This window comes from Baudoinia panamericana, assembly GCF_000338955.1.
Source record: "Baudoinia panamericana UAMH 10762 unplaced genomic scaffold BAUCOscaffold_7, whole genome shotgun sequence".
Taxonomy (NCBI): domain Eukaryota; kingdom Fungi; phylum Ascomycota; class Dothideomycetes; order Mycosphaerellales; family Teratosphaeriaceae; genus Baudoinia; species Baudoinia panamericana.
In genome coordinates, this window is record NW_006911263.1 from 783814 (window position 1) to 798447 (window position 14634).

At 53.5% G+C, this 14634-nt stretch overlaps 8 protein-coding genes across 8 annotated transcripts; 3 read left to right on the plus strand and 5 right to left on the minus strand.

Annotated features, from left to right (window-relative positions):
- Window positions 1-21: 21 nt before the first annotated feature.
- Window positions 22-1163, minus strand: BAUCODRAFT_507344 (uncharacterized protein). Its single transcript, XM_007679014.1, has one exon. The coding sequence runs from the start codon at window positions 880-882 to the stop codon at window positions 46-48; it is 837 nt and encodes a 278-aa protein (XP_007677204.1). The 5' UTR covers window positions 883-1163; the 3' UTR covers window positions 22-45.
- Window positions 1164-1443: 280 nt separating this feature from the next.
- On the minus strand, window positions 1444-2668 carry BAUCODRAFT_71629 (uncharacterized protein; the record flags this gene model as incomplete). Its single annotated transcript, XM_007678797.1, has 2 exons — window positions 1444-2508; window positions 2561-2668. 2 exons carry the CDS (start codon window positions 2666-2668, stop codon window positions 1444-1446), a joined length of 1173 nt encoding a protein of 390 aa, XP_007676987.1.
- A 287-nt stretch (window positions 2669-2955) lies between these two features.
- BAUCODRAFT_109550 (uncharacterized protein) lies at window positions 2956-4833 on the minus strand. Its single transcript, XM_007679015.1, has 4 exons — window positions 4432-4833; window positions 4174-4380; window positions 3991-4122; window positions 2956-3924 (listed from the first exon to the last, which is right to left on the minus strand). Exons 1-4 carry the CDS (start codon window positions 4687-4689, stop codon window positions 3082-3084), a joined length of 1440 nt encoding a protein of 479 aa, XP_007677205.1. The 5' UTR covers window positions 4690-4833; the 3' UTR covers window positions 2956-3081.
- Window positions 4834-4883: 50 nt separating this feature from the next.
- On the plus strand, window positions 4884-6443 carry BAUCODRAFT_139931 (uncharacterized protein). Its single transcript, XM_007679016.1, has 2 exons — window positions 4884-5498; window positions 5549-6443. The coding sequence occupies exons 1-2, from the start codon at window positions 5016-5018 to the stop codon at window positions 6248-6250; spliced, it is 1185 nt and encodes a 394-aa protein (XP_007677206.1). The 5' UTR covers window positions 4884-5015; the 3' UTR covers window positions 6251-6443.
- A 607-nt stretch (window positions 6444-7050) lies between these two features.
- On the minus strand, window positions 7051-8472 carry BAUCODRAFT_123171 (uncharacterized protein; the record flags this gene model as incomplete). The annotated part of the gene is made up of 2 exons (XM_007679017.1): window positions 7051-7224; window positions 7291-8472. 2 exons carry the CDS (start codon window positions 8470-8472, stop codon window positions 7051-7053), a joined length of 1356 nt encoding a protein of 451 aa, XP_007677207.1.
- An 891-nt stretch (window positions 8473-9363) lies between these two features.
- BAUCODRAFT_34646 (uncharacterized protein) lies at window positions 9364-9633 on the minus strand (the record flags this gene model as incomplete). The annotated part of the gene is made up of 1 exon (XM_007678630.1): window positions 9364-9633. A coding segment is annotated over one exon (247 nt), but the record flags the coding sequence as incomplete, so codon positions are not given.
- A 680-nt stretch (window positions 9634-10313) lies between these two features.
- Window positions 10314-12057, plus strand: BAUCODRAFT_34647 (uncharacterized protein). Its single transcript, XM_007678631.1, has 2 exons — window positions 10314-11517; window positions 11581-12057. Exons 1-2 carry the CDS (start codon window positions 10621-10623, stop codon window positions 11692-11694), a joined length of 1011 nt encoding a protein of 336 aa, XP_007676821.1. The 5' UTR covers window positions 10314-10620; the 3' UTR covers window positions 11695-12057.
- Window positions 12058-12547: 490 nt separating this feature from the next.
- On the plus strand, window positions 12548-14564 carry BAUCODRAFT_148743 (uncharacterized protein; the record flags this gene model as incomplete). The annotated part of the gene is made up of 4 exons (XM_007679018.1): window positions 12548-12994; window positions 13086-13314; window positions 13369-13927; window positions 13982-14564. The coding sequence occupies 4 exons, from the start codon at window positions 12548-12550 to the stop codon at window positions 14562-14564; spliced, it is 1818 nt and encodes a 605-aa protein (XP_007677208.1).
- Between the last annotated feature and the right edge of the window lie 70 nt (window positions 14565-14634).

Genomic DNA, 14634 nt, shown 5'->3' on the forward strand with positions numbered 1-14634 from the left:
AAGAGCTGAAGTATTGGTGTGGCGATGGTGGTACTGAAGCCAGAGCTAGCGATCCACACGATTGGTGCGACCCTGCACGTCATCTGCTCGCTTGAAATCACGTTCCATTACTGGTCGTGTTCCCCGTATCAAGATCCACCCTCCTTGCGAAAAGCGCGCTTCAACGGAGTCTGGTGGGTTCAGCTGAGATAGCTCGGTCAACTTATACCTTGTTTGCCCGGAGCGCGTGCAAAAGAACACAACTTCGGGACATCGCTTCTCATAGGTTGTGTCCAGGTTGGCACCAACTTCGGCTATAGGACAAGGCGGATTACGTGCCTGCACCTCCCCCCAGTGCTCTCGAAACCGTTTGAAGCGTTGGGCGCTGCCACTGTAGTCGATGTAAGCCTTCTTCAAGTAAGGCATCGACGAAAGTGCCGCCAGCAGGCCCACCGCAGAATCCTTGCACACGTTGCATTTGCCTTGGTCGCTCAAAAACGTGCATGTAATGGACTCTCCGAAGCTTGTTATGAGTAGATGCCGAATGTGCTGAGCAAAGACGGGTGTCTTCAATGCCGATATCGTAAGCAGGCAGAAGTCGTTCCTCGTGACAACAATGACGTTAAGGTCGTATAGTACTGCCATTGCTTCGTTCGAGATCTGCCTGTTGGTGCGAATAATCGCTGTGTCTGGGGAGCCCGATACATGTTGCCGCAATTTGATCGGTGCGCCATTGAATGTCAAGAGAAGCTCATAGATACGGATGCGCAGCTCCGCAGGCAGTCTAGTTAGGAAGTAGCATTGAATTCCGGACCCGAGCTTGCCGGAGATCGAGATCTGGTCACAGGCTCGAGGTTGTTCGATCATTGTACTCTGATGGGAGAAGGCTGTCAGTAATGACATGAAGAGAGTGCAGCGTTGGTGTCGATCACTCCATGGCGGACAGCGAGCCTAGCGCTACCTTGTATGTTGTGTTGCTACACACGCTCGGCATATTGCTATGGTCAGGTCACAGGATCGACAGTTGTACGGTAGATTTCACGGATTCTAAAGTGTACAACTAGGTAATAAAGGTCGTGTAAGTGGTCGTGGAATCGTACTAAGCCGATTTTGGCAGGTTCGCGCTTAGGCCATGTCAAGTTCTGTACCTAGCAGCGTGGTGTCGGTAACACTGGATATTTGCAAAGACACAGGCTAGCAAAGCCTTTCCTCCAACAAGGGGTCTAGTGGAGATGATGCTTCAACAGCGATAGCATTCTCTCCAACTCCGACCCGAGGCAGCAATGCTCGAAGACACCTATGCCTCGCAGAAAAGCACCGTGCGTAACCGTCCCCACTAGTGCTGCACAAGATTCGCAGCTGGGCTGTATGTACAACGTCCGCCGCAATTTAGACGGTCCCGTCTGAACTCCGACCCCAGCTTCGTTGCGCCAACTCCAATTATCCTTGGCATGCTGCTCGTGGTCATGAACGTACCGGTGCGCTGGGAGGCTGTTGCTGCTGCATCGGATTCTGTACTCCATCAGGGGGTCGTAACGCTGCAGTAGTGTCAGGCAGATTGCCAACAGCCTTCACCAGCCACGCTTTCTCATCATTGAACTGCTCGTCCTCCGTCCGCTCTTCCAAGAACTTCGGCAAGAACTTCAACAAGCGCTGCTTATTCATGACCAAGAACTTCGACACCTCGTAGCTTTTATTCGGGTTCGCTGCGAAGATCTTAAAGACATGGAAGGCTTCGTACTGTACCATTCTTCTATCATCTTTGAGCTGGTACATGATGAGCTTGAGATTCTCACCCGAGTCGACATAGCGGGTCATAACTTCGTAGAATTGCCGGTCGAGGAGTACTTCGCCGAGCAGCTTTAGCGACTGTCGTTTCGTGACGTAGCTTTCGCTTTTGATGAGGATATTGTTGTATTTGTCGAAGAAGAGGTTGAAGTTCGTGCCGATGTATTGGCTCACGAGCGGTTTGTGCTTGGTAAGGATGACTCGGAAACAGTCAAAAGCGTCCGCGCTGACTTCGAAGCTCGACTTGTCAATCCAATCAAAGAATCTCCAGAACACGCCCTTGCCGCTGCTCTGCTTGGTAACGTCGATGTCGCTGTATATATCTATTCGTTTGCCGCCTTCCGTTGGTTCGTCGTAAAGTATGACCGCTGCTACAGCATCCCACTTCAAAGCTTCCTTCAGGATGCCGCCGCACGGGCTCGCACTTTCCCTCCGCTCGTAACCTTTGCACAGCGCAATGATGATGTCGGGCTGTCTCCTTATAACCTCCTTCAACGCATCAGGCTCCGGCGACGTGGATCCCGGGGTTCTAAACCGGAAGACGTTAGAGATGACCGTCTGCGTGTCCTTCCTAGATTCGAACGGAAGACGGTGTATGTTGTCGACGAGTATTGGTAGGATGCCCTCAGCCAGTATATAGTTGACGAGCTGGTGCACTTGCTCCGGCGTAGCTTCCAATTCTGGCGTCCCCTGTAATGTGACCTTCATCTGCGTGATGTTGCGCGCAATGTCCTCTTCCGTCTATCTCACTGTGTGAACAGATGCAAAGTCTCTGCTTTTGCTTACAACGTACCTTTGGAGACGGCACTTCTTCTTTCTCCAACCTCTGGAGCAGCTCCTTTGTCGATCGGACTATGTCTTGTACAGAGCGCTGGCGGTTCCTCCCGAACAGAAACGCCATTGCGCCACAAGCGCCTGGGAGCGCACCGAACTATGCCTCGCCTACCAGTGCTGTCCTGCAAGTCGTTGCTGTCGTTATGTGTTTGGAAGATTAGGGAGGGTCTTGCATGTGAAATCAACAAACGGGATGGCCCGCAAGATCCCTTGCTCCCTCCGTGCCTGCCAGATGCAGGGGCATGGTGGGGCCGAAAGTCTGGGGAAACGCTCCACTTCTCCTTTTGCGATTGCTTCCATCGCTGCGGCGACATCGTCACCATTGCGGACTTGCAGGGCTCTGACACAGTGCATACGAACCTCGCATAGCACCTTGGTTCAATAATATACTAACGGTGCTACCACCTGTGCTCAGCAGTCGGAACCACTGACTTCCCATCTACCTGATGTGCTGATGACCAAGTCGTTATGATTATCGGCTCAGAGGTAGTACAAGAAATGTGGGTTCTGATCCATGAGCGCCGGCTCATCCACGGCACCTTCAGCAATTTCTCTCCGTTTCCGCTTATTACCAGCGATCACAATGCAAAGGTTTACACCAATCAAGCATATTGACATGATCGTCATCCCAATCGCGAAATGCATACCTTCAAAGTACCTCGGAGCGGTCTGGGCCTTGAAGATGAAGCCAATCGCGGCACCAGCGCTGTTCCCCACCAATTGTATCATCCCAGTGGCGAAAGCTCTCTTGAAGTACCCAGAGTGGTTGCAGCTTGCCCATACCAGATTAAGCGATGTACTGGCGTAAAGACCAATGGCGACCATGAAGACAGCAAAATAGCGGGCGCCGACACTGGTCGAGGGGACCGCTAGGATGATGTAGCCGATCAAACATGATATAAGCACGCCAATCAAGAATGGTGACCGGAGCTTCACCTTGTCGGAGATGTAGCCAATGATCAAGTAAGAGATTGCTGCAGCAGCGTAAACCGGCACCGTTAGAAGCTGTGCGTTGATGGTGGAAGTGAACCCCAGTCCAGCAATAATCTTGGGCATAAAGGTTGTCACAGCATAGAGTGTGGTGTCGATCCCAAAGTGTGAGATAGCCTGCACATAGAGCTTGGGATCTTTGAGACAGCGGACGATCTCGCTCCACCGGAAGCGCTCCTCAGCATCATAGACACCCTTGTTGCGCTCGAGGCGGAGGGCCAACAATGCCTTCTCCGACTGATTGAGCCAACGCGCTTCGCTAACAGAGTTGGGTAGCCAGATGAAGACGACTGGCGCTAGACAGAAAGATATTATACCTTCGACAATGTACATCTTTGTTTCCCGATACCCGTGTCAGCGAACACAAGCGAACAATGGTCCCTCTGCAATGCGACTTACCCACTGCCAGCCATGCAGACCCGCCGTACGCAATCGCGTCAGACCGAAGGCAAGTAGACCGCCAAAGGCTCCAGAGATCGCTGAGAAGGTGAACACATAGGTCTGCCGGACGGCATACTCATCACGATTATACTAATGCGAGTCAGCCATCGATTGACAAGGTCCGGGTCCAGTCGATCTTACTGCCATAGTGATGTACAGCAGTATGCAAGGGATGATCGCCGCCTCTGCCGCACCAAGCAAGACTCGAACACCGATAAGCTGGCTGAAATTCTTGACAAATGCGGTGCCAACTGTAAGCGCGGACCAGGCGATGCAAGAGCAAGTCATCAATAACTTCGGCGTCGCAATCTTCAATAGGATATTGTATACTGGCTCAAACACAACGTACTGCCATTGCAGTCAGCGTCGTTTCTTCGTTGAGGAGTCGTTAAGACGTACGGTCGCATACACGACCGATACCGCAGCACCATATTGGTTGTTCACCAAATGAAGGTCGGTGCTGAAACCAGTCAAATTCGCATTGCCAATGTTCGAGCGATCCAAAAAGGACAAGAGATATAGCAGCCCGAAGATGCTGATCAAATTAAGGTCCATCTTGCGAACGACCTTCTTCTCGGCAACATGGTCGATGGAATTTTCAAACGTGCCACTGGCTGTGTCCTTGGTCGGAGAGGGTGGGATAACTTTCTCGTCCATATTTCGGTTGATGTTGCTCGGACGATGGACGAAGCTCTGTCGTGGAGAAAGATGATGAGTGTTCAAACTGTGGCAGGTTCATCCTCGGTGTTGCAGCCATATGCATGCAGCGGGCTGCTGCAAAGATAGGCAACGCAGATCTATCCACTTGTACAGAGCGTAAGCCTCATCAATGTGTCTCCGCCTATCACTGTAGGATTTTGAAAGATAGGCAAGCTCAAGCGTGCTGCAAAGCGGGGCAGCGTGCAGGAGGACATACAAGGTAGGGTGTCATCTTGTCTAACGTGCTTCTCTGTATAGGTTCGATCTTTGACGAGTCGGTGGCGATGTCGGCACCATTCACCTCGCCAAATATCGAAGGGAAGCCAATAGTACCCAGATGGCAACGACCACCAACGACACAAGCTGACTTGGATTGGGCGACACTGCATACCATTGATCTGTCATTGCTTGACTCGCCAGACGAAGATGTTGTGCGAGATCTGGTGGAGCTAACCAAGACAGCCATCAGAGAAGACGGCTTTCTGTTTCTCACCAACTATGGTGTTTCTCTAGAACAGCTTCAGCGCCAATTCGATCTTGCGCAATATCTGCACCGCAATATTTCCGACGATGACAAGCAGCGGCTATTATGGGACCCATCATCTGGACGCTTCGCAGGTTGGAAGCAGCAGTGGGGATGGAAGAGGGAGGCAGGAGAATTCGATGGCATTGAGCAGTTCAATTTCTATCGTGGGGAGATTGAGAACCGTGATAGGGTGCCTGACTGTATCCTACCGTTTATGGACGAGATCACGGCTTTTTGCGACGTGAGTGCATACAATGTGAGTAGAGTGTTTCTTGGTTGACCTCGATGCAGTATCTGACAGGCTCGGTGAACCGACGGCTTCTTACGCTGCTTTCGAGAGTCCTTGAACTCCCGGACAACTATCTCTGGGATCACATTCAATCCCAGGACAGCACGGTAGGCGATGGGTACTTCCGACATGCCTTGTTTCATCCTCTGCTCGGTGAAGATAAGAAGCGCCGCAAGTCTGTAAGGATGTATGGCCATACTGACTATGGCACCACTACCCTTCTCTTCTCAGTCCCAGTCACCGCACTCCACATCTGGTCGAAGCAAGACAGGTGGCAACCCGTCAAGTATAATCCTGGAGCGCTTGTAGTCAACCTCGGCGAAGCTCTCGAGATCGTCTCTGGAGGCCACTTTAAAGCGACGAAGCATAAGGTGACCGACACTCCTGCCGATCAAGAAGAGTTCGAACGACTGTCGCTGGTTTTGTTTAATGCTTCCAAAGGCGACATGAGACTAATGCCCGCGGTCGAATCACCCCTGCTACAGCGCGAAGGCTTCGTCATGGAACAAGGCGTATTCCAGCAATACAAGAAGCTTATAGATGCCGGTATCCCGGTCCCGACGAACAAGCAATGGCGCGAGATTCAAATCAGCACACGGAGTCAGGTGGCGCCAGAGGAGAAATCGGGCGGCGTGCAAGAAATTGGTGGCGTCAAGTTTGGGGTGGATGAGTTCCTCGGTGTGAAGGTGCTGCTCCCAGTATAGATCAAGATTCTACTGGCAGAACCTAGCTACTTCGTTTCATGTTGTGTCCAGCCAAGCATGTTTCAGCAGTGCTGGCGGCGCGCTACTGAAGGTTCTTTGCGCCTTCAAGACGTCTTCGTAAAGTTCAAAGCCAATTTGACCATCAGATTGCGATCTCCTAACCTTCCGATGTGGCAGCATTAATGTTTGCAATGGCTGAGTCCACACAGACAGACCTCAGAGTGGCTTACTTCCGTGCAAGGATACCTGGTCGTAGATATGAAAGGAGTGTCTGGACCAAATGTACTGTGGAACGCGCGACATACTCGATTATGCGGCTTAATCTAGGCGCGCGCCAGCACCAAGTAGACGAGCCCCGAGTGGTGACAATGAAGCATGAGTGTGAGGCGTTGTGTGCCCTGGAGCTTCTAGCCTGAGCAGCAGCTCATGGTTGATTCACCCGCATCTCTGCCTATATACACATCAGGAGCCTAAAGTGTCATGAAACGTACATATAGCTGCTCCGCGACTACCGGAGCGACGTTAGCTTCCATATTCACCAAAACTCATTGCGCCACCCTGCTCGCCAGCGCTCGGCTGAACTCCGCATGTCACCACCCTATTGTAGCGCCGACTCGAATACACATTAGAAGCAAAGTGCCACCCGCGAGGGTCATCTAGTCCTGTAGCGCACCCGTGCGTAAAAGGAAACCCGCATCAACGCGTCAAATGCATTAGCAGCGATGGCGGCGCGCATCGATCATAACATAATCGCATGAACACCATAAGCATAGCGTACCATAAGTAGGCAACGACCAAGATCATATCTCGTGATGCTGCCTCCTAGGCGTGTGTGACGCTGCGGTACTCGCCTCGTACCTCATTCGTTGCAATCGCATTGCATCCACATCAAAGTCAGGCGCGCTCGGCGAAGATATCTGAGCCTTCCGGTCGCTCAGTGCTCCGAGGCTACGCATCTTGCGCAGACCCTTGGCCTTCTCCGGTGATGTCCGTGAGGGTGAGCTGCGACCTTTCGGAAGGGGCTCGATCATCTCTGTAACATTGTTCCTGCTGCGTCCGATGGTTTTCAGACCGCGAGCCAGCATCTCAAGCGGCGTGCCATATCGTTGACCAGATGGTGTCTTCGGTCGACTGTGCGGCTCGACAGGAACCATTGTTTCAGTTATCACGTGTGGCTCGCTAGGTAGAGGTTCACTGGCGTTGAAGCTGACGCCAGAGTCCACTTTTCGAGGCGTCTTCGAGGTGCCGGAGTCCCTTGGCGTTTGAGAGGAAAGATGTTGGACATCGGTGATCTCACAGCATTCGACGATTATGCTGTTTGCTAGCTGCAAATATTTGCCAAGGGTGCGTACTGCTGCAGCCCAGCCGTTCTCCTCGCCAAGCACCTTGCCTTGGTTCATCAGGTTGGTCAGAATTCGTGGACCTTTCTGCTCAACATTGACAATATACTTGAAGAAACCGTCTCGCTGGTCCTTCAACACAGCAGAGGTCAATGTCGAGGTGAGCGGTGCCGGTACTGTGGGCGGATACAGCGTGTTGAGCATAGCGACGCAGTTGACCTTGCTAAATGGCTGCAACGACATCTCGTTGACGAGAATCCACCGCCGCAGAGAGACATAGACTTGAGTATACAATGCGTCGACTTTGCGCTCCTTCTCGTTGATTGACATGACCCACTGCTGTACTCCAGGGTACCGGTCACCCAAGGAGGCATCATCCAGTTCCAGTGTCGTACGATCTATAGCGAGACGGCTCATTGCCGCAGCAACTTCTCGCCGCCGTCTCGTCTCAAGGTCTTTGAGGTAGTCAAGTCCTGTAAGAGCCTGCGGGAAGTCCACGTCAATGAGTTCCGGCGGAAAGCATCGCTGCACGAAAGACGTGATGAAGCTGGGTGGCAGAGACGTTGGCTGATTTGGCAGTTTAGAGATCTGTGCCATCAAGTTCTCCGTGAAGGTTAGTGTCGTTGGACTATCGTGCCATTGACCTTGCTGGGAGATGGGCGAGCTAGCCACGCTGGACGGACTTTTGTTGCCAGGGTGCACCGGCTGTGCGCGGGGTGCGCAATTGAGCGTGTACATCGTCCGCAGCGGAATCTCATAGCTGCCCGGGTACGTAAGGATGTGGTCAAGAATGAGCTGGTAGGCCGAGCCGGTCGAGCCATAAGACGTGGTGCTTGTGCTCGAAGACTCGGAGCGGAAGTGTTGTTGCTGAAATGCCGACATGGCCAGGCTTGCGGCGATGGTGTCCCGCCGCTTCACTCCACAGGGGCAGGCACTGAGTATGTCCAGAAATTTCCAGCCTGGGGACTGATCAGCATCTGAGTGATACTGGCGAACACAGCACGCAACTCTGGAGAGATGCAGCGACGCGAGATCCGGAATATGAAAGGCGTGGAGCGACGCGGTTCTCCTCGACGGCGAGGCTTTGCTCAGGGTAGCGAACGCTCGACGCCAAAGCCGTCGGATAGTTTGAGCATGGGGGAACGCGTCAAGGCCTGGAAGTGTGGGTATCCCGGTCACTTGGAAGTTGGAAGGGACCCTCAAAGCGGGCCGCTTCCGGGGTGTTTACTGGCACACAACAAACGGGGGATCTGGAGACTTCGAAACCGCGTGATGTACAGTAGGGATTGTGATGCAGGTTTGAGAAGAGAGATGAGGTCGACTACAAAGCGGCCGCTACCAGGACCTCACGACAAGCAATAAAATCGGCCAATGGCCGCGCTGACTTTTTCGTCCTGCAGAGCGAGAATACTGCAGCTGCAACGCCAACGCGCTCGACATGCGCAAGGTTCGCGCCTCCGCGGTACGGCAGAGAAGAGTCCACCCTGCGGCTCTGCACCTCCTGCATCCGACAGCCATCTCACACCAATTTCGGGCAAATCAGGCCGCGCATGAGCCTGTATGGGACTAGCTTTCCAATGCTAGCCGGTCTAAGTGCCGGGTTCATGGAGCTCGCTTCTTTTTAGCTTCCGCAGTAGGTCAGCCTTGTCCCTGAGAGCGGAATGTCACTACGATGAAGCTCATGCACCATGCCGACACTGTGCAGCTTAAGTGTCTTCCTCGAGTACGAAAATCCACCCGGCTCGTTGAGCAATGCCCAATGGTCGGCCGAAAGCGGGCTGTAAAGGCGCCTTCGATCAAGGCGAAGGATAGTCCGATCGGCCAAGCACATCCAGTTTGTAGAAGTACCGAAAGGCTTGGAGATAAACACTCAAACTCGAACGCTCGCAATCTCCGCAATTTCCAGCTTCGCTCAAGGGCCCCTCGGGCTCTCCACAGAACCTATTGTTATTGATCGCCAGTAACTCCTGCCGTATGCGACGCAGCACTCTGGGAAAGTACCTGTCATTGCCAGTACCGCCATCTCGCGAGGTCCAGCACATGAATCTTGCGAAGCTTCAGTGCGTGCTGCAACTTGTGCAAATTTCCATCTTTCTCAGGCCGTATGGGCCAGCCGTCACGCCTTCCAAGTCGCTTGCCGTCAGCAAACGCTGATTGTTACCAGTGGCTTTGGAACTGTCTAGCCGAGTCGCACGGAGTCGCCGCGCTCATGCGCAAGCCTCTGCATATATGTATGGACTCGAACGAGCAGTAGTGGCTTAAGAATGCAGTGAAGCTGACCGTGCCCTCGTGGCGCCATGAGCGGGACGAGGGACAGTGCGCCACCCTGTCGTGCCATGTGTGTGGCGTTCCGCCCGACAGAATCTAGGCGTTGGATTTGTGCGAAGACGGAACGCTAAGCCCCCCAACGAGCGTACCTTGACGCGTCTTCGGTGTTCCCAGCGTGTCTTTTCGCGCGTATTTGCTACTTGGTACTGCTGCCGTGGTATTCGGCCAATAAAGAAGCTGTCTTGAAGCCGTAGACGGCAAACGGGCTAGACAGTAACCAGCAGAAACAACAGGAGTGGAGCGCGAGACATATACTGCAGTGTCTCGGGAGCTGATACGCCCGACACAAATGCCGCATCAGGCGTAGTACACAGCCTGGAGAAGGTGGATATCGTGAGCTCCTGATCAACAACTCAAGCTGCCGCAACGTACTAAACCATCCTTTCCTCGTTTAACTGTAAGACCTCTGTTCGTCAGAGATGCGAACCAAGCTCACCGGCAGTACTGTCTGAAGGTGTCTCCCACACACAGGCCGATGCGGGGCAGATGCACGATGCGGCCTTGTGGCAGCCCTGAACACATGTACGTTGACATAGCTCAGGTACAAGCCTTCAAGTTCAGAGCCAGAATGCGAGGCAGATGCTGTGCGAGAGGGGCTTCAGATTCTCGAGTCTTATGAGCTTGTCTCGTATTGTGCGCGCTCAAAGGTTCCATTGTTGTTGTTGTCGTCCTTGTCGTTGTCGTTGCTTCTCACCGCCAAGCATGCAGGGGATGTCGTTGGTTGTGTGTCACCAGACCCATTGGCTTGCAGCTTGCAGCTTTCGTCAAGCTGATGAAGTGAGCTTACCGTCATTAGCTGTATGTACCGTGGCAGTGACTGACACTTTGACCACCTTCACCGTTTGCATTCCCTCCGCCTACTTCATACACGCTCCCTCACTCTTCAGACACCGACCATCGAAGTCGCTTCCCTTGGCTCGCCTTATAGCTCGACCCCCTTCTCAACCTCATCTCGACGCTACGATGTCTTGGTTCGGTGGTGGCAACCGCCGCGACGAATATGATGAGCGAATTACCGAAACCGAACAGTACTCCACAGACTACGACCGTCGTGGCGGCTATGGCTACGGCGGTGGGCCTCGCCAAGACGAACGTATCACCGAGACGACTACAACATACTACACCAACGACCGGCCGCCGCCACCACAGTGTCCGTATCCCTGGCGCCCACATTGGGACGACCGTGAACGGAGGTACATATTCATCAACGAGCAAACCGGTGAGCGTACTTGGGACTTTCCCGACCGCAGAGGGTACGTGGGAGAGACTACCACAACATACCCCGAGGGTCGTCGTGGAGAGAGCCAGCGCCACGGTGGTGGCCACGGTATGATGTACGGTGCTATGGCAGGCGTAGCGGGTCTGGCGGGCGGAGCATTCCTTGCCCACGAGTTCCACGACAATAAGGACCGGATTGAAGACGGCGTCGAGGACTTCCCTGAGAATGCCGCCCGCTGGACCGGCGAAAGAGTGCAGGAAGTGGAGGACATCCCGGAGAATGTGGAGGCCGGCTTCGATAGGTTCGGCAACCGCATCGAGCAGGGATTCGATAATGTGGTGGATGATGTGGTCGACGCCCCTGAGAACGTTGCGAACTGGGTAGGTGTCGTGGCTTGTTAGAAGTTCTTGGTAATGTGCGAAGCGCTAACAACATTTCTGCAGGCCGGCCGTCGGGTTGAAGGCGTCGAGCAGTTCGGCGACAGGATTGGCGACGCCTACGATGATGGCAAGAACGAGGAGAGGGAAGAAGACTACCAGAGGGACGACAGATGGTAGGTGTCTGCGGGGCGTGAATCGCCAGAACAGAATGACATCTTGCGTTGAGCATTGAGGTGCATTGTCGACTGCATAAGGGAGCGTATGAGCATCAGGCAGCCTCTGCCGTGACGAAGCCACGACAGAACATGAGATTCAACAAATGGGATGATATCGGAGGCATGGCATAGCGATGGTAGAACTGACTGCCTTGTCGGCTTCATAAAGCTAAAAGCGTTTGGGGGCGGCTTCAGCGTACCCACTGCATGGACATTGTCCCCGCTCCTCAATGTGTAAAGATTGTGTCAAGTTGCTTGGCTGCAGAAGGTTGTCGAGGATGAATGGACGTCAGGCAGTATTGATACGCTGACGACGCATTTGCAATGAGCGAACCGGAACTGGCATTGATGTCCAGGGTCTTGTGCATGATGGTGGTCTATGATCTACCGTCCGCAGCAAGACACTCTGTGCAGCTGTCGCCGAGTCGCGACATTGGATGCTAGGATCAATCATCCAATATACATGACACGCGGCGTGAAGTGATCGGGTAAATGATGCAAATCTCAAGCCCAACGAACGAACGAATTACCCGCATCGGCTGAGGCCCACGCTGCGGGACGAGGGCCCTACACCACGCTAACCGTAGCGCGACAGCTGCAACGCTTTCCCTCATTGCTTTGCGCCCAAAGGGACACGCCGACACAATTACTTGGGAGCAGTTACAGTACAGCAGCAGGCCACGCCATCACACGCTCCTTCACCTCGGACTCTTTGGTTTCCCATGCCCGCCTTCTGCATGTGCGACGCCGCTGTCTGAGAGCCATTGTTCCTTCTGCATGCTCCGCCCACGACCACGCTCCTTTCGCAGTGCATTATGACCGATACCGAATCCCGTGCATGGGCGTACTTGACAAGAATTACACCCGCGATCTCGGTGGTTTGGGTGGTGGTATTGCTCATCTTCGCGTTCGTTGTCGCACCATATGGCCAAGGCAGCAGCAATAGGCAGCCTGGTGAGGCAACATGGTGGCAGTTGGTGCTCAGCGTTTATACCGTGGCGCTGCACATCATGTCCATTGTCTTCCCGGCGAGGGTATGCTTTGCGATTGGGGAGATAACCGCGAAAATCAAGGCAACCGCTTCGATCAAAGACGATCCGAAGTCGCGCAAAACTCGGTCTGTTAGGACGGAGAAGGGCACCTTGACAGTGCCTATGCCACTGTTCGTAATCATGATACCGGCGTACAAGGAGGATATGGGAACATTGGAAGAGACATTACGTGTGCTGGCTGCCCACCCGCAGGCACGGCATTGTTACCATGTATGTGCGCCTCCAATTGCGCGAGTTAGCAATGATCCTGTTGCATGACATGATTCGTCCTGCTTGGATGGATAAGGCTGACGTCCGGAAGGTGTATCTTGCGATGGAAGCTAAAGAAGAGAAATCCAATGTCAAAGCTCAGACGTTGATTGACAGACATACCAAATCATTCTATAAGATGAGCTTCACCATCCACCCAGAAGGCATACCCGGCGAAGCGCAAGGCAAGAGTAGCAATGAAAGCTGGGCTGCGAAGCAAGTGCTGCGGGACTACCCAGACCATGAGGTTAGGCAGAACGTGATAATCACCACGATGGACGGTGCGCAGATGCAATGCTAGAAACGTGCGACACAAAGCTGATTGTATACTGTAGCGGATACTCATCTCCCTCCACGCTACTTCTCACAGATCGCACGATATCATCTCGAATTTCCGGAGACCAACGACATAACAGTCTATGTGCCGCCGCTGGTGTTTGACCGGAATCTGCACCGCGTTCCTTTGCCAGTCCGGACGGCAGACCTTATGTGGGCAGGCGCCGGAATCTCTAGTCTGTACTCCGGCTCGACTGTCTGCATCCCCACCTCTGTATACTCATTACCGCTGTCGCTGGTTGAATTCGTTGGCGGGTGGGATACCGGCCCGGGCGCGATTGGTGAGGATATGCACATGTACCTAAAGTGCTTCTTTGCACTCTCTGGTAACTTGGAGGTGCGCGTTGTGTATGCTGCCGCTAGTCAGTGCAACGTGAGCAGCGACGTCCGTGGCTTTTATGGCTATCTGGACGGCCTCAACGCCCGATACCTACAGGCTTTGCGACACATGTGGGGTTCGCTAGACACTGGCTATGCTATCAGGCAGACAGTTGCGATGGTCAACAGACACCGCAAAGCGTACCAGGGTCGCGCAGACTTGCCGCCGGACGCGCCAAAGTACGTCGGCGATACAGTGAAGCTCATGCGCAAACAGCTGCTGACGTTATATAGATCTGACTGGATCAACTTCTACAAGAAGATTGGCTTCCACGAGTCGCAGTTACAGAAGCAACCAAAAACGCGGCCTGTGCGACCAAGGCCGATTCACAAGATGAACGTCTATACCATTGGACATCGTCTATTCGAGGCGCACTTCCTGCCTACGCATCTAGTAGTGATCCTTACAACCTCGAGCATCTTTACTTTGCTCACTCCGGACTTTCTCATGCCTAGGATCCTCCGCATCGCGCTCGACTTCTCGGGCTGGTGTCGGCTTGCTGGCTGGCTGCTCATGCTCGTCTTCTTCTTTCGCTACGAGAGTTACCACCAGCTCTGCGTCAAGCTACGAAAGGATGAAATGCGCAAAGCTGGCATGCTGGATGAAATGGTGGAGCACGACGGCTTCAGCAACAAAGTCTTCCAGGTCGCCGGCGTCTTTGAGACCGGCCTCTTTCCGATTGGAGGCTTCATCTTCGGTGCAATACCGGCAATGCAGGCTGTGCTGAGCCACATCTTCACAGACCGTATCACATATGTCGTGAGCTTGAAGCCGCAAATCGCACTGAAACGTTTCGCCAGGGGCATCACACCGTAGGTCGATATTCCAGCTTGTACTCATGTTTCGGTCCTTGCACCGGCGTGAATGCATTGGCACAAGACCTGTA

Bases quoted from the DNA above. Each gene is read 5' to 3' on its own strand.
- BAUCODRAFT_109550 (XM_007679015.1), bottom strand. From the start codon at position 4,689: ATGGACGAGAAAGTTATCCCACCCTCTCCGACCAAGGACACAGCCAGT. The intron at 4,381-4,431 runs GTACGTCTTAAC...CTGCAATGGCAG, and splicing joins TATCGGTCGTGTATGCGACC to TACGTTGTGTTTGAGCCAGT. The intron at 3,925-3,990 runs GTAAGTCGCATT...CGGGAAACAAAG, and splicing joins GTCTGCATGGCTGGCAGTGG to ATGTACATTGTCGAAGGTAT.
- BAUCODRAFT_507344 (XM_007679014.1), bottom strand. From the start codon at position 882: ATGTCATTACTGACAGCCTTCTCCCATCAGAGTACAATGATCGAACAA.
- BAUCODRAFT_34647 (XM_007678631.1), top strand. From the start codon at position 10,621: ATGCAGGGGATGTCGTTGGTTGTGTGTCACCAGACCCATTGGCTTGCA. The intron at 11,518-11,580 runs GTAGGTGTCGTG...ACATTTCTGCAG, and splicing joins CTGAGAACGTTGCGAACTGG to GCCGGCCGTCGGGTTGAAGG.
- BAUCODRAFT_139931 (XM_007679016.1), top strand. From the start codon at position 5,016: ATGTCGGCACCATTCACCTCGCCAAATATCGAAGGGAAGCCAATAGTA. The intron at 5,499-5,548 runs GTGAGTGCATAC...ACCTCGATGCAG, and splicing joins AGATCACGGCTTTTTGCGAC to TATCTGACAGGCTCGGTGAA.